The 25195-nt window shown below is 42.6% G+C and overlaps 1 protein-coding gene across 1 annotated transcript in view; it reads left to right on the top strand.

Moving 5' to 3' along the window:
• The window catches only part of RCAN3 (RCAN family member 3), a 34042-nt gene extending 13334 nt beyond the window's left edge, over positions 1 to 20708 (top strand). Inside the window, exons 3-5 of the mRNA XM_081085935.1 lie at positions 15878 to 16051; positions 16991 to 17162; positions 18876 to 20708. Of these exons, the coding sequence (XP_080942061.1) occupies positions 15878 to 16051; positions 16991 to 17162; positions 18876 to 19060 (531 nt within the window). The 3' untranslated portion in view covers positions 19061 to 20708. The remainder of the gene's footprint in view (positions 1 to 15877; positions 16052 to 16990; positions 17163 to 18875) is intronic.
• Positions 20709 to 25195: the final 4487 nt, after the last annotated feature.

Below are 25195 nucleotides of genomic sequence, written 5' to 3'. Positions count from 1 at the left end.
TTCTCTCTTTCACACCTTTCCTCTCTCTCAAATCAGTAAATAAATTTTAAAAATACAACTTAGGTTTTTATAATGTAAGAACTAGGACTATTTCCTCTCTTTTAGGTCTGTGTGTCTGAGGGGACTCAGTAAATGTTAATGCAAAGCAATGTTGGTGATGGGGACTAACTTTATTAAAAAATGCGTATGGCTTTTGGATTATAGTCCCTTCACAAAGTACTGCCCTAAAATGTCTCTACTGATCTGCTCACCATAGGACATTTGATCTGAGTTTTCTTTTTTTCTAATTTTAAGGTTCTGTTTAATAATAAACAACATATAAAGTTACAAGACAGATCAGACTGAAAAAAATATTTTCAAACATAGAAATTATTATGGATTAGTATACATGATATATGTGCATATGTATGTGTGATATATATGTACATCTATCATATATATTATATACTAGAGGCCCGGTGCACGACATTCATGCACTGGGGGAGGAGGGGTCCATCAGCCTGGCCTGCACCCTCTTGCAGTCCAGGACCCCTCAGGGGTCCTTAGCGCTGCCACTGCGCTCGCCAGCCATGAGCCCGGCTTCTGACTGGGTGGTACTCTGGCTATGGGAGCTCACTGACCACCAGGGGGCAGCTCCTGCATTGAGCATTTGCCCCCCCCCCCCCCCGGTGGTCAGTGCATGTCATAGCAACCGGTCATTCCACCGTTCGGTCGATTTGCATATTAGCCTTTTATTATATAGGATATGTATCTCCTATAACTCACCTTATTTTTATTTTACTTTTTAATATTTCAGGAAAGATGATCTTAAATATAATGTTACATGCAGTACACCTTAATATCCAAGAAAACCAACTTTAAATATAATGTTACATGCAATAAACATTAATATTTCAAGAAAAAAAGGATTTTAAGTATCATAATACTAGAGGCCCGATGCACAAAATTTGTGCAAGAGTAGGCCTTTGCAGCCCTGGCGGCTGCCTGAGCCCTCGCAGCCGCAGCATCGTCCAGACGGTCGTTCTGCTGCTCGGCCGTTTAGTCGATTTGCATATTACGCTTTTATTAGTGTAGATTACCAAAACTGCACTAACATAGTATGATATTACAAAAGTTGTAGGAAATATTAAAAATCTGCAAATAACAGGATTACTTCTATTATATTCTAAAATATTTTTTTCCTCTGGCTATATTTCGGAGTTGTTTTCTAATGATGATGGTTGGGGTATATGAAAACGTCTGTACTTGCTCTCTTGGTCCTGCTTTTGGATCAGTGCCACTTAGCATCTAATGCAGTTCTCAGTACTAGGCAACATCTATTAAATGTTTATTGAATGAATGGATTCCATAAGATGGTCGTTGAGGATTAGTGCTGTGATGAAGAAACAGAATTATCAGCTGAGTGAGGTTAGGTAATGCATCAGAGATTTCATCTGAAATTATGAGCTCAGATACACTGGCCCAAATTCTTTTGTGGTCTGTATACTTATATGTACAATATAAATCTTTCTATCAAGCATTTGGTTCTTCACCCTCCATTTAAAGAAGACTGTTATTTAAGAAAAGTAAATGGTCTTTGGAAGTTAACTGAATACACTGATTCTCTGGTTTTTAGACTAAATCAATTGCGTGTTTTCTGACACAACCTTCAATCCAGAAGAAGTAAGTCCTTCTTTGAGAAAGTAATTTGTTTTAAATTTGGTAATTGAAAAAGGGATTTAGAGGAAGAATGTTTCTGTTTAGTGAACTGTATTTTTAATAGTGCCTTGAATGTAATAAGATTTCAGTAAATACTTGTTTAATTGAATTTGTAGTGCTATTCTGGCTATAAATAAATGGAAAACCATACTATGTCCATGAGCTAGAAGATTTAATATTGTTCAGATGTCACTACCACCAAAAGCAATCTACAAATTCAGTGCAATTCTTATCAAAATCCCAATGACATTTCTTGCAGAAATAGAATAACTCATTCTAAAATTCATATGGAATCTCAAGAGACCCCCAACTAGCCAAAACAATCTTGAAAAAGAACAAAGTTGGAGGGCTCACACGTCCCGATTTCAAAATGTAGTGCAAGCCCTAACTGGTTTGGCTCAGTGGATGGAGCATCAGCCTGCGACTCAAGGGTCCCGGGTTCGATTCTGGTCAAGGGCATGTACCTTGGTTGCGGGCACATCCCCAGTGGGGAGTGTGCAGGAGGCAGCTAATCGATATTTCTCTCTCATCAATGTTTCTGACTATCCCTCTCCCTTCCTCTCTGTAACAAATCAATAACATATATTTTTAAAAAAAACTTAGTGCAAAGCTACAGAGGTCAAAACAGTATGGTACTTATATGTCAATTATATCTTAATAAAAATAAAAAATAAACCTGTGAGGTACTGGCGTTAAGATAGACATATTGCCCTGGCCTGCATGGCTCAGTGGTTAGAGCATTGGCCTGCCCACCAGAGAGTTTTGGGTTAGATTCTGGTCAAGGCCACGTACCTGTGTTGCAGGTTCAATCCCTGGCCCTGGTCAGGATGCATGTAGGAGGCAACCAATCATATCGATGTTTCTCTCTCTCTCCCCCCCCCCACCCCTTTTTCCCTCTGAAAATCAATGGGAAAAATATTCTCGGATGAGTGCCGGGAGCCGGTCCATGCTTGCTGTTTCAAGGGACCTGGCATATATGGCATACTGTTCTTAATATGTTTTCTCACCTTCTTGGCACTATGTGTTTTAACTAAGGTCTCTGAGAAAGGTTGCTTCCCCAGGTAGGGATTTTCCCCTGAAGTTAGGGAGGGAATAAAACCTCTTAACTAAGTGCCAGGTGGGTAATTAATCACTTTAACTACGAACAGTCATGCTTAAGCTACATAATCTTTACTCCCTGGAATGGAGATAAGAAACACCCTAACCTTTGTAATAGAGATTGATAGGATTGAATCAACTGGTATAAATACAGTTGTAACAAGACAGCAAGAGACAGAAGAAGACAGAGAGAGAGACAGAACCTAGGCACAGAACCTACACAGAACGTTCTCTAGAGAGAACATGGCAAAAGATCCTGGACAGAAACTGGCCTCAGAACCTAGAGACAGAACCTAGCGAGAGAACATGGCAAAAGATCCTGGACTGAACCTGACTACAGAAATTGGCAAGAGAACCTGACTAGAACCTGGTGACTGAACCTGGCTGGAGAACCTGGACAGAACCTGGCTGGAGAACCTAGCGAGGGAACATGGCTACAGAACCTGGTTGGAGAACCTGACTGGAGAACCTGGAGAATCTAGCAAGAGAACGTGGACACAGAACCTGGCTGGAGATCCTAAGCAGAACCTCTCTGGAGATCGAGACCAGAACTTGGCTGGAGATCCTGGCTAGGCTGCTGATCAACTGAATGCTGTCTCCGTGTCATTCCTTCTTCGCCAACTCCATCCACGCCTTTGGGAACCCCTGGACCCGCTGGGGTTGGACCCCGGCAGGATGAGGATTAAAAAAAAAAAAAAGATAAATTGACCAATGGAATAGAATAGAATAGAGTCCCAATAAATGAACCCTTGCCTATATTGTCAAATGATTTTTAATGATGTTGCCAAGACCATTCAATAGGAAAAGAGCAATCTTTTCAACAAGTGGTGCTGGGAAAACTAGATATTTACATGCAAAAGATAAAGTTGGACCCTTACCTTGTACTATATACAAAAATTAATTCAAAATGGATCAAAGACCTAAATGTAAGAGGTGAAATTCTTAGAAGAAGCACAGGGGAAGAGCTCTTTGACATTGAATTTGGCATAATTTCTTGGATATGACACCAAAAGCTCGGGCAACAATAGAAAAAGTAAATAGGACTTCATCACAATAAAACATGTGTGCATCATCATCCGTAATACTTTCAACAATAAAGATACATTTTTAAAAAATGTGTGCATCACACCTTGCTGGTGTGGCTCCGTGGTTGAATGTCGACCTATGAACCAAGAGGTCGCTGGTTTGATTCCCAGTCAGGGCACGTGCCCAGGTTTCGGGCTCAGTTCCCACTGGGGTGCATGTAGGAGTCAGCTGATTGATGACGTTTCTCTCTAATCAATGTTTCTATCTCTCTCTCCCTCTCCCTCTCTAAAAATATAAAAATAAAAATGTGTGCATCAAAGGTCACTATTAAGTGAAAAGGCAACCTACAAAATGAGAGAAAACATTTTCAAATCATATAGTCTGATAAGGGATTAATATCCAGAGTATATGAAAGAGCTCCTAAAACTCAACAACAAAAACCAACCCAACTTGGCACCATGAATGGGCAAAGGACTTAAATAGACATTTCTCCAAAGAAAATACATAAATCACCAATAAGTACATGAAAATATGTTCAACATCACTAATAATTAGGGAAATACAAGTCAGAATCACAATGAGATAACCACTTCACACCCATTAGGATGGCTATTATAAAAAATTATAAAGACAGAAAAGTGTTGGCAAGGATGTGGAGAAATTGGAACCCTTATGCACTGCTGGTGGGAATGCAAAGTGGTGCAGCTTCTGTGGAAAACAGTGTGGCGGTTTCTTAAAAAAATTTAAGCATCACCCTGGCTGGTTGGCTCAGTCGGTTAAGCATCATCCTGTGCTCCAAAAGGTTGCTGGTTCAATTCCCAGTCAGGGCACATACCCAGGTTGGGGGTTTGATCCCTGGCCAGGTTGAGTACAAGAGGCAACCGATCGATGATTCTCTCATTGATGTTTCTCTCTCTTTCTCTTTCTCTCCCTCCGTCTCTCCCCCTCCCCTAAAATCAATAAAAACATGTTTAAAATATTTTTTAAACAGAATTTAAGCATAGAACTACCATATGATCTATTCTAGCATGTGGACACCCTCCTCACCCCGCCTGTGCTCCAGCACCCCATGCCCGATGACCCCGTCCTTAGCCCACATGGACTGCTCCGGGCACTGCAACTCTCCACTTCCCATCAGCACGGACACACTTCCCTTACTTGGCCTCACCTAAAGGCTTGTGGACTGAATGCTCAGGAAGAGGAAGTATGCCTTATTCTTCTTAAAAGAACAAGTGGTACATTTAGCCCTAACCAGTTTGGCTCAGTGGATAGAGTGTCATCCCGTGAACTGAAGAGTCCCAGGTCCAATTCCGTTCATGGGCACATACCTCAGTGGCAAGCTCAATCCAGGCCCTGGTCAGGGCGCATGCAGGAGACAACCAATCAATGTGCCTCTCTTACATCACTGTTTCTCTGTCACCCCCTTCCTTCCACTCTCTCTAAAAGTCAATGGAAAAATACACTCGGGTGAGGGTTAACCAAAAACATAAAATAAAAGCACACAAGCATTTTTAAAAAATAATAATAATACATTAAAGTTCCCAGGGTTGTTTCTGGCATTTTCTCAAATCTACATGTCTTTGGAAAGGTGGGTCCCTAACTTGAAAAATCACCTTCATCCTCTAATGTTCATGAAGGAAACACCACTAAGAAGAAGACAAACTTCTACCCTGGCATGCATCGCACAATCAGCATTTGTTTCTCAGCACCTGGAATAGTGCCGGACCTGCATGAATGAGTGAATGGATGAACAGTGAGAAAGAATCCAAGACAGATCTGCATGGAGACCAAAGAAATGGAATCTTCAGATTACTGCCAATCACTAAGCACATGGGCAAGACCAAGAAGCAAACATGTTTTGATCTTTGTGCATAACTGACCTCAGTGGAGAATTCCGTCTTGCTGCTCCACATTTTCCTGTGTGCTTTAATTAAAAACTTCCTATCAGCCATTTCCATTTGCTTTAGGTGGCTTATCATTCTCCTTTGCCAGCTTGGCACCATAAATACAGGAAGAGCAAAGCATTTTCAATGCCCTCATCAAACAGTTGATTTTATTTTTTAAAATATATTTTTCAGAGAGGAAGAGAGAGAAATATCAACAATGAGAGAGTCATTGATTGGCTGCCTCCTGCACACCCCACACGGGATCGAGCCCATAACCTGGGCATGTGCCCTGACTGGGAACCAAACCATGACCTCCTGGTTCATAGGTTAATGCTCAACCAGCAAACAGTTGATTTTAATAAATAGCAAACAAGCCCTGGCCGGTGTGGCTCAGTTGGTTGAATGTTGTCCCATGCACCAAAAGGTCACTGGTTCGATTCCCGGTCAGGGTACATGCCCAGGTTTCGAATTTGACCCCCAGTTGGGGTGCATATGAGAGGCAACCAATCAATGTTTCTCACATCGTTGTTCCTCTCCCTCTCCCTTCCTCTCTAAGATCAATTTAAAAAATAATAATAATAAATAGCTAACAACAAAAAAAGTAAAATTAATAAGTTTAAAAGCCACTGAAGTGAAAACTATATTCTTTCAATGTGTAGAATTTGAATATAACTATTACCAAAAAAATCCCTGCTATCTTCTTCCTCAATTCAAGTCCCAAGTTCATAGCAGAGTGTCAACAGTGTCATAACAGAGAAGCTTTCAAGGGCCAGGGTTCATAGGTCAAGTTCTGAAGAGTCCTGGGAAGATAGACCCTGATCTCATTAATCAGAGGTGCACAGTATCACCCACTGAGTGCGAGTCTCCTGGGAGGGCACGTCTCCCACCTGACTGCTCCAGCAGTGGGATGCCTCTATTGGCAGCCCCCATAGGACCTGCTGTCTAGTTCATGTGGTGTCATCGCTGTGCATTCACCTCCTACCAGGGGAGTCCACACCATGCAGAAGAGCGCCTATTTTTGTTACCCCAAAAAGCAAGTGGGCTATTGCAGCAGCTGTACCCTGTATCTGTTCATAATAGTATTCGTGCTCCCAACTTACTGTTCTAAGAGCTTTAAGTATTCACTCTTTCTGTCCTCAACAGTAACCCAATGAACTGGGTGCTTTTATTACCCGCATCAGCAGGTAAAGAAACTGTAGGTACAGCTTGCCCAAGGTCACACAGATGTATAATAGAGCCAGCAGTCAGCCTCAGACAGCCTAGCTCCACAGTTCTGTGACTTGAGAAGATGCGTGCCTGGTAGAAGCCGTAAGACCTTCCTGAAGTTACCTGTCCAGGTTGTGGTTTGCTCCTGAGGTCTTTCCTTTGTGGTTTCAGAATGAGGACGTGAACATTCTATTACTGGATGCAGAAAGGAGTCTTTTGTCCATGCTCATAGCCGAAGAGCAGAGAGCTTCCTGTTCTCAAGGATGAGCAGTGTCCTCCACATCCTCTCAGGTGTGGAGGGGGGTTTAGTTCAGTGATGGCGAACCTATGACACGCGTGTCAGAGGCGACACGTGAACTCATTTTTTTGGTTGATTTTTCTTTGTTAAATGGCATTTCAATATATAAAATAAATATCAAAAATATAAGTCTTTGTGTTACTATGGTTGCAAATATCAAAAAATTTCTATATGTGACACGGCACCAGAGTTAAGTTAGGGTTTTTCAAAATGCTGGCATGCCGAGCTCAAAAGGTTCGCCATCACTGGTTTAGTATGTTCATCAGTGTGAGTGCTGTGTCCCCAGCGTCACAGAAAAGACCACCACATTGGCCACATTGTCTGGGCCAGTGGAGCATCTACAGGCTGGCACGCACCATCCTGAGGCTGGACGTGAAGTTCAAGATCAGGGAAGAGGGACTTTCCTAATCTTTCCTACTCATGGACAAGGAGAACAAGAAGGAGAAAGTGAAGGTTCAGGTAGTCATCCTGGAGAGTGGACGCACAGACCGCTGGGCAGCCAGCATGGATAGATGGTACTGACTTTGACAACGGAAATCTGAGTGCTGGGAACTGAAACTCTTTCCTTTTCCTCTGCATGGTTTTCAGAGGAAGAACCCACATGTGTGTTTTTTCTCATCTTAGATCAAAACTGTATGTTTGAGCCCTAGCCAGTTTGGTTCAGTGGATAGTGTCAGTCTGTGGACTCGAGAGCCCCAAGTTCAATTCCGGTCAAGGTTGCAGGCTCAATCCCCAGTAGGGTGGGTGCAGGAGGCAGCCAATCAATGATTCGTTCTCATCATTGATGTTTCTATCTCTCTCTGTCCCTTTCTGTTTGAAATCAATAAAAATATATATATATATTTTAAAACCTGTATGTTTTGAGTCCAAGTGCCTAGATGAGTTTGCAAGCCTGTTTGGTGAGCCATCTTGAGTCTGGATGAGGTAATTTTGCCCACCTGTAACCTGACTGCCTCTTCGAGATGCCCACCAACCAGCTCAGCGAGGGGGCACCTTCCCAGGAGGCAGAATGCTCTTGTTTGCTCTCTCCCCTGTTCTATTTCATCCGCACTTTCCTCCAGGGGCTTTGTCATCTGTCTTCTCTGCTCTTTTCAGTAAACAACCAAAAACACCTTTAAGCTAAAGTTGGGAGAGCCTTGCTTCTGGTGGGGGACGGTCTAGATCTGGCCTCTCATTCGTCCTCACAGCTATGGTTTGAAGATTGTGCTCTCCCAGGGATGCCCCAGAATACCAACTGACAGGTGCTCTTGCTGACCCGTGGGCCGCAGGTGGCCTGCAGGGCTTGAGCATCATTGATTGAGTGCCGTTCCTTTGTATCAGAGAGGGAGGGAGGGCGGGAGACAGACGGGCGCTGTAGGGACTCCCCTGGTAGACACCCCGTCTGCTGCCCACGCAGCTTAGCCATTAATATAATTGGGTGGTAGCTGCGGTTGCAGGGCGCATTGCCCTCCTTAAGTGGCAGGCTGAGCTGTTGAGGTATTTTGAGGCCAGCAATTGGCCCCAAACTGCTTGAAAATGACTTCTGCATTGTGCACACATCTGCCCTGCAAGCAGTCATAGGAGAAAAGGGAGACATTTTTATAACCGGAATTATTACTTGCAATTGTTATCCTATAACAGTTACTACTAGCGGTGTGTTTGTCCTAACTGAAGATGGAAAATAGCTGATCGAAGCCACCTTCCCATGCTCCCAGCCGGATCCGTGGTTGCCACATGTGGGGCTCTGGCCTCCACCGGCTGCACAGCAGTGCTGACGCTCAGGTGCTCCCTCTGTCTTTGCAGCCAGTGTGGCCACCTCACCCCATACCTTCTCTTGTTTTCCCTTATACTTTTTAAAAAAATAATTTGGCAAAACTCACAATAAAATGTATTCATCTTAAGTATGCACTTTGGTGCATTTTGACAGTATCTGCTCATGTAACCAAAACTCCAGTGAGGAATATTTTCATCCCCACGCTCATACCAATCTGAAGTTTGTTCCCACCAAAAATGATTTATCATTGGTTTGACCACCTGCTTGTAGATGGTATAGGGAATATTTCAGGTCGGGGGGGTGGGGAGGTGATAGTCCTTTAAGAATTTATGTTCCAATAAGGCAGGTAATCTATCTGTATATATAAAAGGCTAAGTGGCCGACCGTCTGTCTGACCAACCGGCCAGTACATATGATGCGCACTAGCAATCTAAAAATAAATGTTGACTCGCGCCTCCGATACATATAAAGCTCTCACTGGCGCCAATCACACGCATTGTTTCGATCTGTCATTGTCGATCATGAATTTTGTTGTTTTTGTTGACATTCTGAAGCTGAAAGAAGCTGGAGTCGTCGACAGAATGTATCTGAAGACCAACTGCTATGCGATCGGCCATAGTACAAATGAGTTCAAAGTACTGTAGTGTTTGGGGATGTTTCAGACAGTTGTCTCTTAAAACAAATATGAGATCAGAGGATTCTGCTTATAGCGAATGGTTAGTAAAACTTGGACATGGCAAACTTGATAGCAGTTTTCACTTAGGAATGAATATTGTTGAAATCCCCCATGAGGTGATTTGTAACGGATCTATTACTGAAGCTATCTTTGGATATAGTATATCTATAGATAATATTAAAAATATGTCTAAACGTGATTCTTTGTTCAAAATATAAGCACGTTCATAAATGAAGAAATTTTGGATATACTTGGTGGAGATTTTCACACTTATTTGAGTGATGATTCCATCAATTCAACAGATGATGCCAAAAAGAAACATTTTCCCATCGAATTTCTTAACAGTATTACTCCTTCGGGAATGCCATGTCATAAATTAAAATTGAAAGTAGGTGTAATCATCATGCTACTGAGAAATCTTAATAGTAAGTGGGGTCTTTGTAAGGGTACTAGATTTATTATCAAAAGTTTGCGACCTAACATAATCAAAGCTGAAGTATTAACAGGATCTGCAGAAGGAGAGGTTGTTCTGATTCCAAGAATTAATTTGTCCCCGTCTGACACTGGCCTCCCATTTAAATTAATTCGAAGACAGTTTCCTGAAATGCCAGCATTTGCAATGACTATTAATAAATCACAAGGACAAACTCTAGACAGAGTAGGAAGAGTCCTACCTGAACCCATTTTTGCACATGGTCAGTTATATGTTGCTTTCTCTCGAGTTCAAAGAGCATGTGATATTAAAGTTGTAAATACTTCATCAAAAGGGAAATTAGTCAAGCACTCTGAAAGTGTTTTTACTCTTAATGTGGTGTATAGGGTGATAATAGAATAAGTTAATCAATTTATCAATCATTGTTTTTATCAATGTTTTTATATCATGTTTTTGGTTTGTGTCATATCTTTGTTGTTATATCTTGTTATTGTTTATTAGTCAATGTATATATTATTTTCATATACATTTTACTAATTTTCTTTCATCTCTGACACTTCTATTATAAAGGGTGAATAGTGATATTAAAATATTTCTTCTAAGTAATTTCCTTGAATGTGCACAAATCCATGCACCAGGCCACTATTATATTTATAAACATGGTAACCATTAAAACAGAAAAAAATCAATATTGAATAGGCAGTATTTTTTTAATTTTAATTCATTTTTTCAATTTTTATTTATTTTTTAAATTTTATTGTTTAAAGTATTACAAATAGTAGTACATATGCCTTCTTTTCATTTTTTTTTAATATATTTTATTGATTTTTTGTAGAGAGGAAGGGAGAGGGATAGAGAGTTAGAAACATCGATCAGCCGCCTCCTGTACACTCCCTACTGGGAATGTGCCCGCAACCGAGGTACATGCCCTTGACCGGAATCGAACCCGGGACCCTTGAGTCTGTAGGCCGATGCTCTATCCACTGAGCCAAACTGGTCAGGGCTTCTTTTCATTTTTATGCTTCCTTATGGTGTTGAAGGCAATATAAATGCTACCGGCCAAAGGTTATAGGAGGATTTAAGATGTGTGTGTCTTCTGCTCCCCTCTAGCACTTTTGGGCTTAGTTCTGGAACTAGTGCTCAGATGGTCAGAGTCACGTTTTTAATTCACCAGGCCTGGAAGCATGTGCTTTTTTCTGACCGGGAAGTCTGTCCCTTCGGCTGTTTAGTCAGCAGTGATCCTAGACCTAGACAGTGATCGGCAAACTGCGGCTCGCGAGCCACATGCGGCTCTTTGGCCCTTTGAGTGTGGCTCTTCCTAAGCCTTAGGAGCACCCTAATTAAGTTAATAACAATGTACCTACCTATATAGTTTAAGTTTAAAAATTTGGCTCTCAAAAGAAATTTCAATGGTTGTACTGTTGACATTTGGCTCTGTTGACGAATGAATTTGCTGACCACTGTATAGGAGGCCCTTCAGCTGTGCCGTCCCCAGGCAGACGCGGACACTGCCTCTGGCACCGAGGGGCCTGCAGCTTCCAGTGCTGGAGACACGGAATTCCTCTCAGGTCCACAGAAAGACAGAGGGTGTGAAAACCTCTTGCCTGAAGGTGCCAGAGGTCACTCCCTGCTGCATGGCTCCTTCTCCACAATGAAATTGTGCCTCTTAATGTGCAGGAGTCCGTGGGGGCCCCAGGCTTTGTTAGTCCAAGGCAAAAAGTACAGCAAATTGTTTTCATAATTTGTTCCTCAGTGGCGTTATTAAACCTCTCCTCTGCTTCGAGGTGGGGAACAGAGAGTAGTTCCAGAAAGGTCCCTTAGCTGCCATCCTCGTCCTCTACTCCTTGTATCTGACCTTCCCGTAAGCCCTTTTCCACCCTTCTCCTTCCGTGAGTTTAATAAGCCTCTTGCCCAGCTACGGGTGCTCTTGTTCAACCCCCAAGAAAGTTGTGGGTTACATGTTGTCCTTTAGGTGCAGGTTATCTGTAGTCATTTTTACTGCTCATCATTATACAGGTGGCTTCCGCCTATGGAGGCTGGCAGCTTCTGGTCTATATTTTGTGGGAAACTTATTTTATGTAACAGGGAAAGCCTCAGGGATTGGTTTTTAGGCTGAATTATACTAAGTGGCCTCTGAGAAAGCAGAGTGGCCAGTGGTTTAGATTTTATGGGATGTCCATTATCTTATCAGAAGTAAATGTGCAACCATCACCCTTTTACAGGACGGTATTAATTTTTCATCATTAGAGAATTCAGAAACTTATCAATGTGAATTATTTATTTCTAAAATAATTCCAGGGAGAAAGATCATTGCTTTCTGAACTGAATTATGTTTGTCACGACTTATTTGTCACAGTAATCTGCAGTCCATGTCTATGGATTATGTCCCCTCTGAGCTTCCACCAGGTGGTCAGGGACAGCCTAGGAAGGGCGTAGCTGTCAGCTAAGGGCTCGTATTTTTTTCCTCAAATAGTTTTGCCTCCACATTAATTTTTTGTGTTTTATGCAGTACCTCACACTAGAAGTCACACATTTTTATAAACCATATTTATGCTACACCAAGGGAAACATGGGTGTGAAGGAGGGGGCAAAGAACTAAGAAAACTTAAAAAGCTTACTTATCAACTCTTACATGGCTTCGTTTTTTAATAAATCTTAACCAGTTCACAGGTGTTGGAATTTAGAAGAGAGAGACCCATATAGCCCATTGCTGTCATCTGCTTCTTACATTCAGTCACAGTGTATTTCTGGAATGGTAAAAAAAAAAAAATTGTTTTGAAAGGAAAAAGGAAGAAATATGTGGCCGAAACTGGTTTGGCTCAGTGGATAGAGCATCAGCTTGCGGACTGTAGGGTCCCAGGTTTGATTCCGGTCAAGGGCATGTACCTGGGCTGCGGGCACATCCCCAGTAGGAGGTGTGCAGGAGGCAGCTGATCGATGTTTCTCTCTCATCAATGTTTCTAACTCTCTATCCCTCTCCCTTCCTCTCTGTAAAAAATCAATAAAATATATTTAAAAAAAAAAAAGACGAAGAAGCATGTGATTATCAAGTAGCTGTTGAGTTTGCAAGAGAGCTTGTATTATTGTTTCTAGAAATATTCATTGTTGAGGGGAGTTAGGAATAAATACAGGGTCCTTTCACCCCGGGGAAGGAAGATTGTGTTATGTGCAGAATTACAAAATACTAATCTTTCATACACGATGCTCCATTAATTCTTCCTTAGTTTCCACTTCCATTGTGTTTCGTGATCATGTTTCTTAACTGGCTCATGTGAGAAATTTAATATTTACTTAGTATTCAAGATATGTTGAAAGTAAGCATCTACCAAGGATCGATCAAGAATTCAATGGAATTTCACAAAATCTCAATTCTAATATTTTTAAAAAGTGATAAAGCCAGCCATCTTTGAAATAGATGCTGAGGAAACTATGAAAATTGCCTGGAAATATTACTAATTATTAGTATTTAATATATTTACATGTTTATATTTAAGAACTGGCATGCTATTTTTAAATCCTTACTATCTCTATAATGTTATTTATTTGTCCACATTACATTAATACGTAGAAATAGTATAGTACATAAGAATAGGGTTGATTGGTACCGCTAACCTCCCCTTGTAATACATTGGGAATCCAGCCTTAGCACCAGGTCTGTCATGCAATTGGTTGCCTAATTCCAACAGCACTAGACAAATCATGGTATGGCTCCATAGTGGAATACCATACAGCAGTGAAAAAGGATGACTTTCAGTTACACACAACAGCAAGGAAGAACTTAGAAACAAAATGTAAAGAAAAACGAGCTATTGAAGAATACATACATTACCATATCTTCAGGCATATAAATAAGTGTAAAACCATAAGAAAAGCAAGGGAGCGATGAGCACAAACTCCAGGAATGGTTACTTGGAAGGAGGAAAGGAGCAAGATGGGGAACAAACAGCTGCCACACTGGGGACTTCAAAACAGTAGGAATGTGCTTGTTTAAAATTAGACATGTTTGTCATTTTTTTATACCTTACATGTATTTTATAACACTTTACATTTATTTTATAATTTGAATCTATACAATCCTATATAATAAGAGAGGGATATGCTAATTAGCCCAGATATGCTAATTAGTAATGACCAGATATGCTGATTAGTCACAACCAGTATGCAAATTGACCATCACTCCAACACACAAGATGGCCTCCCCCATGTGGCCACAAGATGGCTGGCAGGGGAGGGCAGTTTGGGGGGGACCAGGCCTGCAGGGGAGGGCAGTTAGGGGTGACTGGGCTGGCAGGAGAGGGCAGTTAGTGGTGACCAGGCTGGCAGGGGAGGGCAGTTAGGGGCGATTGGGCCAGCAGGGGAACAGTTAGGCATTGATCAGGCTGGCAGGGGAGTGGTTAGGGCAGGGGTGGGCAACCCCTGGCACGCATGTCAAACATGGCACACCAGTAACTTTTGCTGGCACGCAAAACCCTCTCATAATCTTCCATTTACAATCTTTTTCTTAATATCAACTTTTTTATTTTTCAGATAAATTCAGTGTAGGTTCATCTTAGATAAATAAATAATTTTACATAAGTTATCTTTTTTTTAATATATTTTATTGATTTTTTACAGAGAGGAAGGGAGAGAGAGAGTTAGAAACATCGATGAGAGAGAAACATCGATTAGCTGCCTCTTGCACATCTCCCACTGGGGATGTGCCCACAACCCAGGTACATGCCCTTGACCGGAATCGAACCCGGGACTTCTCAGTCCGCAGGCCGACGCTCTATCCACTGAGCCAAACCGGTTTCGGCTACATAAGTTATCTTAAAGACCATAGACATGGATTGACAAGAGAGGGGAAGAGCAATTTCTATGCCTCTGCCTTAACTCTCCCTGCCTTCCTAGATTCGACCAGTGTTTTGGTTTCATCCACATACGCTTGTGAATCTTTGTTCTCAGTGATGAATTTTGTTAAGTCTTGTAATAGGAGTAGCCTGACCGATGAAAGTAGTAGCTCGTGCATATCTCTGAAGGTCACGAAATATAAACCTGATGTAAAATCTCTGTCATCAGTGATGCAGCAGCAAAAGTCCCACTGATAATATCAAACGGAGTAATAAAGTTTTTTGTCGGACTGTCAGTGTACATGTATACATTAAAAATAAATGTATTTTTCATCATCATATACTGTGTTTTCGTCACTCGAATGAATTTTATTTCTTCAAGGTTCTTTCCATACGTACACCTTAAGAGATATCAAGTAGGCGTAACATGTTCTCAAAAAATTAGTGTTGGCACACAGAAGAATTTTGAGTCAGAGATTTTGCTGGTTTTGGCACGCACTCACAAAAAGGTTGCCCACCCCTGGGTTAGGGGGTGATCAGGCAGGCAGGCAGGCAAGCAGTTGGGAGCCAGCAGTCCTGGATGGTGAGAGGGATGTCCGACTGCCCGTTTAGACCCGATCCCACAGGGCAGTCGGACATCCCTCGAGGGGTCCCAGATTGGAGAGGGTGGAGGCTGGGCTAAGGGACACCCCCCCCCCACAAGTGCACAAATTTCATGCACTGGGCCTCTAGTATGTAATAAAGTTAATTACTTTTCAAATAAATGCAATTGCAGAATTTAGTGTATGAATAACGGGATACCTGTTCTTGTATACCTGGAAGAAAAATAGGCTTTTTTGGGAGGGGGAGGAGGCAAATTGTAATGAGTTCTATCCCATTGCTTATGTTTAATGACTTAAATTTTCTTTTGTTAAAGGGTTTTCTTTTTTCTTTTTCCTTCCATTCTCTCTGCCCTGCTGCTCCTCAATTTGTAGGAGAGATTTGAAGCTCTTTTCACCATCTATGATGAGCAGGTTACGTTTCAGTTGTTTAAAAGCTTTAAAAGAGTCAGAATAAATTTCAGCAAGCCTGAAGCAGCAGCCAGAGCACGAATAGAACTCCACGAATCAGACTTCAACGGGAAGAAGCTGAAGCTGTATTTTGCACAGGTACTTCACAGAGCCACGGACACTGTGTCTCTAACCTTGTTCTTCTCCATCCAAAAATATTAGCAGTTCTCCACTTTCTATATTCCATCAGAGGCCTTGGAAAGGAACAGTCCCAGGCAGCAAATAATGTAAAAATATTGTCTCCTTTATTATATAGATACATAAATTTATGCATTAAGCATATTTACCCTCCTATTTGCTTAAATTAGCAGTTAAAGGAATTCATTTTTCTATGAACTTTTCTGAACTGGGGTTTCATGAGGGAAATTTGAGAAAATATCTGAAATCATTTCTGGGTTCTGTAATTTGTATGAGATACCCCACTGAAAATGGCTGCTGGCCTGCGGGATGGCCAGGGAGGTGCTGTAGGCTGTACCACAGGCTCTCTTAGACTTTGAGCATCTTGGAGGTTACCGAGAATTGGCTATACTCATTCAAGAAACCACTGTCTTCTTGGAAGAATTGGTGAAATAAAGGCTGATGTACTGTGTGCACTGTTTTATTTTCAACAGTATTTTTTTCTTGGTCTTAGCTTTCAAATTAAAAAAAGAAAGAGAAGTTTGTTATCTCACACTCCCAATGCAAATCTAAATGAAAGATATCTGGACATTTCTTGGTGGAGTTGATTGAGATGGAGGCAAATAACCTAATCTCTTCCAAAATTGGAATTTAGTGCTTACTACCATTCATTACTCATTCATCGATTCACCCATTTATTTTTATTCAACTGTTACTCTATTGAGCACCTGATTCGTGCGGGCTCTGTTCTGTGCACCGAGTCTTCAGTGGTGAACCAGACAGACCCAGACCCCGTCACTGGGAGGCGCAGACTGTTAACGAGAAACTTTTCACTTTCTCCAAAGAGATGTAGTAATTACTGTAAAGCTGGAAATGAGAAAATAGGCCAGTGGCAAACGTTGAGTATCTTCTTCCCTGCAGGTTCAGGTGTCCCGTGAAACACGAGACAAATCCTATCTACAGCCGCCCCAGCCGGTCAAGCAGTTCCTCATCTCCCCTCCAGCGTCTCCTCCCGTGGGGTGGAAGCAGGGGGACGACGCGATGCCGCTTTTAAATTACGATCTACTCTGTGCTGTTTCCAAGCTGGGACCAGGTAACAAACATCTATCTTTCCTGTTTTTTTTCCAAAGACACTTTTGTACTAAAGACCATGTTGAGCTATTTGCATTCTAGCCAGCTAGTGGCAGCCTGATCCGAGTGAAGGATGAGTCCCACCAGCCCGGCTTCACTGGCGTTTGCTAACTGTGATCGTGAGCAATTTACTGAGCTTCGCTCTTCTCAGCCTGTTTTTCTCACCTATAAAATAGGGACCGTGCCCGCTCCCTCTCAGTGTGGCTATAGGGTTAAATGACACCTGCATGGCACTCAGTAAGTCTAACTGCAGTTTTTGCTGCTACACATTCTGCCGGTACCTCAGTTAGGGAACATTAGCTGCTTTCTCCCCGGCTCCGTCAGGGTATCAGGCAGACGGCTTCTCCACTGACTAGTATTTGAAGGAATTAATGGCGAATACCATATTATCCCTTCACAATTCTTCTTTTTATTTATTTTCCTTTCTCCTCTCTTTTCTTTCTTTCTCTCATCCCTTTAAAATAATATAAGAAATCAATGCCATTCATGGCTGGTTCAGACCAGTTGTCCGCCTAAGACAATGTTAGGTCTGTCGTAGGGGATACAAGGGTCATTTGGAGGGGAAATGGCTTTGTTTTGTTTTAGACATTAGAGCCGGATCATGTCTGAGGTCCTATAATAAGGAGATTGCCCATTCTGGCTGGAACATTACAAATGTCTCCCAAGGGAAAACCGAAACCATTACGAAGTTAAGGGATTCACTTAACTGTTCAGAGAATAGTAATTAGCATTTAACTCCTAGGCTTCAGTGTTCCTTACGCACTTCTTTCTTTCGTTTTTTTTGGTTTTTTTTTAATCCTCACCCAAGGATATTTTTCCATTGATTTTTAGAGAGAGTTGTGGGAGAGGGAAAGACAGAGAGAAATATTAATGTGAGAGAAACACATGATTGGTTGCCTCCTGCACGAGCCCTGACCAGGGCCCAGGCCAGGGAGGAGCCTGCAACCAAAGTATGTGCCCTTGAATGGAATCGAACCCGGGACCCTTTGGTCCACAGGCTGTCGCTCTATCCACTGAGCAACACTGGCTAAGACTTTTTTTTAAAGTTTTTTTAAATTGATTTTTACAGAGAGTGGTAGAGAGAGGGAGAGAGAAAGAGAGAAACATTGATGTTAGAGCAAAACATCGATCAGCTGCCTCCTGCATGCCCCTTACAAGAATTGAGCCTGAAAACCAGGCACGTGCCATCACCAGGAATTGAACAGGCAACCTTTCAGTGCACAAGGCAACGCCTACCCAACTGAGCCACACTGGCCGGGGCATTGAAACAGCACAACTTCATAAGAACCTTGAAGTATCAAAGCTCTAATGCCAAAATAAGACAAAGTGCTCTGACATAGGATTTATTTTTTTAAATACATTTTTTATTAATTTCAGAGAGGAAGTGAGGGGGGAGAGAGAAATAGAAACATCAGTGATAAGAGAGAATCCTTGATTGGCTGCCTCCTGCACACCCCCCACACTGGGGATGGAGCCTGCAACCTGGGCATGTGCCCTGACTAGTAATTGAACCATGACCTCCTGGTTCATATGTCGATGCTCAACCACTGAGCCACGACGACTGGGCTGACATAGGATTTAGAGATTGAAAAACCAAAAATCAGCAATTAAAATGTGAGTAGTACAAGAAGTGTCAAGAGACAACACACTTCTTTTTTGCTGTTTACCTCCACAGGAGAGAAATACGAACTTCATGCAGGAACCGAGTCGACACCCAGCGTGGTGGTGCACGTCTGTGAAAGTGAAACGGAAGAGCTAGAGGAAACAAAAAACCCCAAACAGAAAATTACCCAGACCAGGCGCCCGGAACCTCCAGGCACAGCACCCAGCGAGCCCCAGACCTTCGACTGTGCCCCGTGAGGCCTGATTGTGGCGCGAGGCAGCTGCCATCGCGGGTGCTGGTCGTGGAAACAGTGCCCCCTGCTGGGGCACTGCTGCTCGAGGTGTAGGTGAGGTGAGCGGGCATGCGGGCAGTGTGTTCACCACGCCTGCGCCGTGGACACGGCCGTCTAGAGTAGAGGCTGATGTTCTGAGAAGCACTGCAAGGATTGGCCCCCAACATGCAGCATCTCTTGACCACTTTGAACAGTAGCCAATTAGGAACACGGCCCCCTCCAGGAATGTTCCTTTCCCTGATTCTGTGTAGCATGGAGAACCCCAAAACTAAAACTATCGTCGCCGAGCGCAGCCCCGTTTTGATGAATTTAAAAGTAGTCTTACAGTTTTAATAATCTAGTGTGGGTATTTTTGTACTGGCATAACAGCTTCTAACTAAACCTCTTGATCAAAGCTTAATTACTATTTCGTATACCTGAAATTGTTTGCACGTCAAGAAACCTGAAGTATAGAATAATTCATAGAAAATCATTTTTCTCTGGTAGTTTATTTTCTTTAACTTTGGGGAAGAAAATGCCAAATTCACTTTGACCATCAGAGTCGAATGGCACAGATCCGCGTGCGTACTGTTCTCTGCCCTGGAATCCGAGGAAAGCGATGGGCACACCACTGTCCGCGTGTGTGGTCCCTCCCAGAGGAGGAGCTGCTGCTTGGGCTGGGGGGTCACCTGGAGCTCCCCTGCTTATGGCTCAGGCGGCTGCCGCCGGGCCTGCTTATGGCTCAGGTGGCTGCTGCCGGGCCTGCTTATGGCTCAGGCGGCTGCCGCCGGGCCTGCTTATGGCTCAGGTGGCTGCCGCCGGCTGCCGCTTGTGACCATGTGCTAGCCTGTGGCATCCCAACTGCTCCCAGCCACCTGCTAGGTTCTCCTGTGCTGTACATATTTGTGTGTCATTCATAGACTTTAAATTAGAAAAGGAAATGGTCAGATTTTCTTACAAACCATTTTAAAAGTGTCCATTTGAGCATTTTTCATCTTGAAAGAAAAGTCACACTTACTCCGTTTCTGTGAATTAGGGAGAGATGGGGAGATCATTTCAGTAGTCAGACTTTCCTTTTTTGGTGAGGTTTTTTACAGTAGGCATTTTCCCCTAACAGAATTGTTTCTCACTTAGGTTTCAGAGTGGATAGTTGCACTTCCTAACGTAGAAGCAAGAATCTTTTTAATTTGGGGGGTTCTGTTCAGACTTTAAAGACCTTTTTATAGAAAAGTCTCATAACTAAATGCTTTGCTCTGCTGATTCTCTGCTCACACGGCTGTTTTATTTGTATGGCTAATGTCTGGAGTGCCTGGTCCGTATGTAAAGGGGTTGCGCACCTGAGTTTGGCCTAATACAGTGTGGCTACTGCTATAAAAGAGAAAAATGCAGACATGCAGGCCGTGATATCTGTCCATTTTTGGTAACATGTTTTTGTGGTTTAGATGTTCTTATGGTAGACTTTATTTCTGAGGACTTAACTATATTGCAAAAAAAGTTTTGTATGTTTTCCTTGCTCTGAAACGCTCTGAGGTGATAAACTCTTCTATTTGTATGTATCTACCACTGCTGCACCTCCGTGTAAATTCAGTTCCGGTTTGTGATTCCATAAGTAATTTATTAAATTCAGATCACCATTTGGCAGTCCGTCATTGCACCATGGACCCTCCAAGCCAAGAAATGAATGTATTTTCAACAGTTGGGGATTTTAAAATTTCCTTTCAGTTATATTTATTCACTGTAATTTTCTAAGTGACCAAAATCCATGTTTTATTATTTTGCTTAGTTCTTATTCTCTATCTTCCAGTTAAGAAAGAGTATTGTGTCCTTAACATTGAAAACTTTTTAAAAAGTCAAGCAGTATTGCCCTGGCCAGTGTTGCTCGATGGTTAGAGTGTCCGTCTGTGCACCATAGTGTCTAGGGTTTGATTCCCGGTCAAGGGTGCTTACCTGCGTTGCAGGTTCGATCCCCAGCCCAGTCAGGGCGGGTGCAGGAGGCAACCAATCAATATGTTTCTCTCACATCAATGTTTCTCTTTCTCTCTCCCCCTCTCTTCCTTCCATTCTCTCTAAAAATTAGTGGAAAAAAATATCAAAGCAGTGTTAGCCTGGCTAGATAGCTCAGTTGGTTAGAGCACCATCCCAATATGCCAAGGTTGTAAGTTCAATCCCTGGTCAGGGCACATACAAGAATCAACCAATGAATGCATAAATAAGTGGAACAACGAATCAAAAGTCAAGTAGTGCAAATTACCCCAAATTTTTGTTCTCCTTTCTTTTTTGAGAGAGAGCATTAAATAAATTGAAGAAAATCTTAAACTAAAATTAAATATATATATATATAATTATTTAATATATAGTTAACTTTTCTGAATGGGGAAATTAATATTTTCATCCTTTCTAATATAATATTTCAGTAAGATGAACTCTGAAAGAAAAACTACTAAATGCTCATTAATTTTTTAACATTATGAAACCAGGATCTCCATGGAAAAAAATATCCAAGGTTTTCTGGTCTCCGTTCTTTTGACTGTTTTATATCTAGTTCATGTAACCATTTTGCAGGCGGTGAGTCTCTGTGCAATATTTTTTTTAAGTTCCTTTAAATACGTTTATCTACATCTTTTCTTCTTTGAAATTGAGGTATTTAGATTTAACTATGATAGTATAGTAGCCATGTTTTCCTCAGAAATCATAACCTCTTCTTGGGAATCGAGTCATTTAGAGACCTGTGAGGGAGGAGCAGGAGGCGTTGGTCAGGAAAGCGTGCGTGAGGGCATGTAGGGACAGCCATAGGGCCTGTGGAGCGTGGCTCTCACGTCCTAGGCTCTCAGCATACCCACTGAGGAAATCGGAAATGAATCCTTTCAAAGCATACTGGTTGCCCGGCTGGCATGGCTCAGTGGTTGAGTATCAACCTATGAACTAGGAGGTCAGGGTTGATTACCAGTCAGGCACATGCCCGGGTTGCGGGCTCCATCCCCGGTAGGGGGCATGCAGGAGGCAGCCAATCAATGTTTCACTATCATCGATGTTTCTGTCTTCTCTCCCTCTTCCCTCCTCTCTCTCTAAAAAATCAATAAAAACATTTTAAAAAAATAAAAATAAAGTAACATCTCTAATTTTTAAAAAAAATGGAGATTCCCCTCATAGGGCTGTTTGAGGATCAAATCAGATGCTTGTTTGTGAGTAGCACACATCAGAATGTCTGGTACGCACCAGGAACGGCCTGTGAGCGCTGAACACATGAGATAAAATTTTGAAATGTCACACGGAAGGCTTTAGGTAGCACGGTTGGCACGAGCAGGCCCTGCCCCAGCACGGCTGGGCCTGTGGCATGACGAAGGCTCATTCACGTGCCTCGGTCCTCTGTGGCCTCTCCCTCCTCCCGCACACCAGCCAGCCTTCTCTCTGGGATGTGTCTTGCCTTTATCTTCCGTAAGTCTTGTGATTGGAAAATTCCAGCTTCAGGTCATTGAGCCAGTGACTAGTCACCCCGTGTGGTTATTATGGGGAACTAAAGGGAAGAGGGTCAGGATGTACAGACCAACACCGGACAGACGTGCGAGGAACCAGCACACACTAAACACACAGGTGCACAAACACCCATTGCTCCCAGAGCTGGGCTGGAAGGCAGTCGTTGAGCGTCCACAGAGACCAGCATTTCTGGAGTGTATGTTGTGCGGGTAAAGATCCTCACCAACACTCCGGAGCTCACTTAAGCTACTTGTATTATGTTACTTAAATGCAACCTAAAATTAGGCAGAAATGCCTTGTGCTTATAACTCTTATAACTACAAAAGCGAAACATCTACCAATTAAGCATGAAGTATAAAACACTAACATTCAAAATAAAATGCATTGGTATCATATTTGGCTGAAACCAAATTGCAGTTTGCCCTATGAATAGAAGACCGACTGCCCTGAGGAGCCACTGTTCGTGTCTGTTGGGTCTGGATTATAAGTATCACTGAGAAATGTAGGTAGGAACGTTCTAGTGGTTAAGAATGTGGACTCAGAAGCCAGGCAGCCTGAGTCTTCCTTAACCAGCTTTTTGACCTTGGACAAGTTACTCAATCTTTCTGACGTTGAAGTCCTCATCTGTACAGTGGCGATAAGGATGTTCTCACAGGAATGCTGGGAAGATTCAATGAGTTAAGGCAGCGCTTAGAGCATTGCCTGACGCACACTGAACGCCTGATAGCTAGTGTTAATGTCATTCCCTGCTGAGAACGAATGACGTCCGTTCCCCTTGTCTCCATGAACTGCTGCAAGTGGCTGGTTAGTCATATTTGTCAGGTGTCATCATGAGGCCTTCCCGGGGGGGAAATAATTCTTAGCATGTGCAGCCCACTTCGGTGCATCTGTCAGGGGCCTTTGACTGCCGGGCACCACCAACAGGAAAGGCCCCGTGTTCAGAAACCACTTGGCAGGGGTTCCTCCTTCGGTGGCCACCCAGATCCCCCCGGCCATGCTTGCTTCTGATTTCACACACACACACGTAGACACATGTGCGTGTCATTCACATCCTTTTTCAGATTGCTTCCCAAGTGAAAGCACAAAGTTTCAAATTTTTCATGACACGGACCACAGTGCGGGGATTGCCAGGGATGAGGTGGGGAGGGGGGTGGAGGAGAGTGCAGGGGTGATACATGGTGATGGAAGGAGACTGACCTGGGTGCTGAGTGAGGTGCGGTGGGATTGTGCACCTGAAGCCTGTATAATTTTGTTAACCAGTATGACCCCAAGAAATTCAATTTAAAAAGGAGCTTTTACATATGGAAAAGATAGTTTTCACAGAACCACTGCCCGGAGCCAGACAGAAAGACTATCGCAGTTTCACTGTTTCATTTCTATTTTCTTCAAAACTTTTCAGTTTTCTTTCTTTTGCCTTGCCTTCAGAATCTCATCGCTAGCACTTTTTCCAGTTGATGTGCCTGTCTCTCTTATTCTCATTGGGTCCCGAAGACCAGGACTGGTTCTGGTGAAGCTCCGTGAACTTGATTTTCACCTTGACCTTGGTTTCGCTTTTGTGGAAGCTCTAATTTCTTGCACAAGCTTCTTGCTTTTTAGTGGCATTTCTTTTTCCATTAAGTCGCTCACTTTTTCTAACATCCAATCTACTGTGTCATTAAAATCTTTGTTATAGATTAGAATTCATTTATAACTGATAATCATTGATAGTGCTAGTATTTCCATAATTCTGCTCCTTTCCTTTCATTTTTATATTTGTGTCCATGGAGGCTAAGCAGTATTATCAGTGACAATAAAACAGCTACAATAACCAAAAAAAAAAAAAAAATGTTGTGATATAAAGTAAAAAGATGTGGCCCAGCTGGCTTGGCTCATAGTTGAGCATCTATCTTTGAACCAGGTGGTCGTGGTTCGATTCCCGGTCAGGGCATATGCCAGGGTTGCAGGCTCGATCCCCAGTGTGGGGCGTGCAGGAGGCAGCCCACCGATGATTCTCTCTTATCATCGATGTTTCTCTCTCTCTCTCCCTCTCCCTTCCTCTCTGAAATCGATAAAAAAATATTTCTTTAAAAAAAGGTAAAAAGATTTGGTTTCTCAGAATCTCAATCACAGAGCTGAAGGTGACCTTGGGAATCATAGTCCAATCCTCATGGCACGCAGGTTAGAAAACAGGGTGATGTGACTTGCTTGAAAACCCACAGGAAGGCAGCTCAGGGACTAGAGTTGGCATTCCCAGCTCCCAGGCCAGCGCTCCTTCTATTTTTCCTTTCATTAGCCCCCGAAAGAAACTCAGAGGCAGTGAATCCATGTCATTCAAAAACAACAACAACAACAACAAAAGCCAAAGGGGAGGGGCATTTCCCCCTAAGGGGATACAATGAATAAGGCGATGAAAAATCGTAGGTAATGAAGTCGGTAACTTAGTAACTGTAAATAATAAACTGGATGTTCCATATTTTGTTTTTGCTGTTACTGTACCACTAGTATTGGAATGTACTTTTCCATAGTGTGACCTTGGTAGCCAGCATTTGCTTTGACATTTATGTGGGCTTTCCCAGATTTTAGCAGCGATTCCATTAAAATAGGGTCACACTTGAGATGTGACTCCAGTGAAGCCGAATGAGATCAGCGTGATTAGGAAAGGGTGTGC

The sequence above is a fragment of the Myotis nattereri genome (genome assembly GCF_964212035.1).
Source record: "Myotis nattereri genome assembly, chromosome: 3".
In the NCBI taxonomy this organism is placed as follows: Eukaryota; Metazoa; Chordata; class Mammalia; order Chiroptera; family Vespertilionidae; genus Myotis; species Myotis nattereri.
This window is presented reverse-complemented; position numbering and strand designations above follow the sequence as displayed.